The sequence below is a fragment of the Acanthisitta chloris genome, unplaced genomic scaffold (genome assembly GCF_000695815.1).
Source record: "Acanthisitta chloris isolate BGI_N310 unplaced genomic scaffold, ASM69581v1 scaffold24568, whole genome shotgun sequence".
NCBI lineage: Eukaryota > Metazoa > Chordata > Aves > Passeriformes > Acanthisittidae > Acanthisitta > Acanthisitta chloris.
The window spans coordinates 1-2,777 of NW_008687878.1; the positions used below are offsets into that span (position 1 = coordinate 1).

Here is a 2,777-nt window from a genome sequence, read left to right on the forward strand (position 1 = left end):
AAGAAACGGCGGCGCACGCGACACCTCAACGACCGCAAGTTCGTGTTCGAGTGGGATGCATCCGAGGACACCTCCATCGACTACAACCCCCTGTGAGTGCCTGGAGGGTCCCCGGGGCTGGGGGTGGGCTGAGGGGTGCAGGGCAGTCCCTGACACTTCCCCCTGGCTCCAGGTACAAGGAGAGGCACCAGGTGCAGCTGCTGGGCCGCGGCTTCATCGCAGGCATCGACCTGAAGCAGCAGAAACGGGAGCAGTCGCGGTTCTATGGGGACCTGATGGAGAAGAGGCGAACACTGGAGGAGAAGGAGCAGGAGGAGTGAGTGTTTTGGGGGTGCTGGAGGGTGTGTGAGATCCTGACGGGCTCACTTGGGCTGGGGTGCAGAGCTGGAGGTGGCACTGGGCTGCAGCCAGTCCTGTGGGAGAGGGGTAGGAGGATTCCAGAGGCGCAGGGTGAGCCCTGGCCCTTTCCTTGTCCCTTTCCTCATCCCTTTCCTCATCTCTTTCCTTGTCACTTTACTCATCCTCTTGCTCTTATCCCTTTCCTCACCCCTTTTCCTCATCCCTTTCCCATTTCCTCCCCCTTTTTCTTCCCCCCTTTTCCTCCCTCTTTTCCCACCCTTTCCTTACCCTTTTTCTCCCTGTCTTCCTCTCCCCTCTCCCTTTTCCTCTCCCCTCCCCTCTCCCCTTTTCTCTCTCTTTTCCTCTCATTTTCCCTCACCCTTTCCTCCCCCTTTCCCTCCCGCCAGGGCTCGGCTGCGGAAGCTGCGGAAGAAGGAGGCGAAGCAGCGCTGGGACGACAGGCACTGGTCCCAGAAGAAGCTGGACGAGATGACAGACAGAGATTGGCGCATTTTCCGTGAGGATTACAGCATCACCACCAAAGGGGGGAAGATCCCCAACCCCATCCGCTCCTGGAAGGACTCCTCCCTGCCCCCACACATCCTCGAGGTCATCGACAAGTGTGGATACAAGGTGGGCACGGGGAGGGGGCTGAGGTGGGGGGAAATGTGGTCAGGGATGTGGGAGGGGAAGGGGAAGGGGAAGTTCTGCCCCTGACTGTGGCCCCTTGGCAGGAGCCAACCCCGATCCAGCGCCAGGCCATCCCCATCGGGCTGCAGAACAGGGACATCATCGGTGTGGCCGAGACTGGCAGCGGCAAAACGGCAGCATTCCTGATCCCTCTGCTCGTCTGGATCACCACCCTGCCCAAAATCGACCGGTGAGGCCACAGGGCAAGGGGTACTGCCAGGGGGACACTGCCCAGGGCACAGTGACACTGCCCAGGAGAACACTGTGGGGAGGACAGGGTGGGGTGACAGAGTGACACTGTGGAGGGGATGGGGCAACAGGTTGATGCTCTGGAGGGGATGGGGTAGGAGGGCAGGTGACCCTGGAGGGGATGGAATGGGGTGGCAGTGACACTGTGGAAGGGACAGGACAGGATGGCGAAGTGCCACTGGGTGGAATGGGGTGGCAGTGACACTGGAGGGGATGGAATGGGGTGGCAGTGGCACTGTGGAAGAGACAGGGCCGGTAACAAAGTGACACTGGATGGGATGGGGTAGCAGTAACACTGTGGAGGGGATGGAATGGGGTGGCAGTGGCACTGTGGAAGAGACAGGGCCGGTAACAAAGTGACACTGGATGGGATGGGGTAGCAGTAACACTGTGGAGGGGATGGAATGGGGTGGCAGTGGCACTGTGGAAGAGACAGGGCCGGTAACAAAGTGACACTGGATGGGATGGGGTAGCAGTAACACTGTGGAGGGGATGGAATGGGGTGGCAGTGGCACTGTGGAAGAGACAGGGCCGGTAACAAAGTGACACTGGATGGGATGGGGTAGCAGTAACACTGTGGAGGGGATGGAATGGGGTGGCAGTGGCACTGTGGAAGAGACAGGGCCGGTAACAAAGTGACACTGGATGGGATGGGGTAGCAGTAACACTGTGGAGGGGATGGAATGGGGTGGCAGTGGCACTGTGGAAGAGACAGGGCCGGTAACAAAGTGACACTGGATGGGATGGGGTAGCAGTAACACTGTGGAGGGGATGGAATGGGGTGGCAGTGGCACTGTGGAAGAGACAGGGCAGGTAACAAAGTGACACTGGATGGAATGGGGGGACAGTGACACTGGAAGGGACAGGGTAGGGTAACAAAGTGACACTGGATGGGATGGGGTAGCAGTAACACTGTGGAGGGGATGGAATGGGGTGGCAGTGATGCTGAGAAAGGGACAGGACAGGGTAACAAAGTGACACTGGATGGGATGGGGTAGCAGTAACACTGTGGAGGGGATGGAATGGGGTGGCAGTGATGCTGAGAAAGGGACAGGACAGGGTAACAAAGTGACGCTGAATACGGTGGGGTGACAGTGACACTGTGGAAGAGACAGAGCAGAGTGGCAAAGTGCCACTGGAGGGAATGGGGTGGCAGTGACACTGTCCCATGAGGGACAGGACAGGGTGGCAGGATGACACTGCTGAGGGGGTGAGACCTGGGGTGCAGTGACAGGGTGACACTGCAGGAGGGACACCCGGTGGGTGACACAGGGTGCCCTGTCACAATGCAGGATCGAGGAGTCAGACCAGGGCCCCTACGCCATCATCCTGGCCCCAACCCGTGAGCTGGCACAGCAGATCGAGGAGGAAACCATCAAGTTTGGGAAACCTTTGGGCATCCGCACGGTGGCTGTGATCGGAGGCATCTCCCGCGAGGACCAGGGATTCCGTCTGCGCATGGGCTGCGAGGTGAGAGGGGCTGGGGGGACCCTGGGGGG

At 59.7% G+C, this 2,777-nt stretch overlaps 1 protein-coding gene across 1 annotated transcript in view; it reads left to right on the top strand.

Annotated features, from left to right (window-relative positions):
- Positions 1-3: 3 nt before the first annotated feature.
- Positions 4-2,777, top strand: part of DDX23 (DEAD (Asp-Glu-Ala-Asp) box polypeptide 23) — a gene marked incomplete at both ends in the record, with an annotated part of 3,981 nt that continues 1,207 nt past the window's right edge. The window contains 5 exon segments of the mRNA XM_009080817.1: positions 4-92; positions 173-316; positions 747-972; positions 1,074-1,219; positions 2,571-2,748. Of these exon segments, the coding sequence (XP_009079065.1) occupies positions 4-92; positions 173-316; positions 747-972; positions 1,074-1,219; positions 2,571-2,748 (783 nt within the window).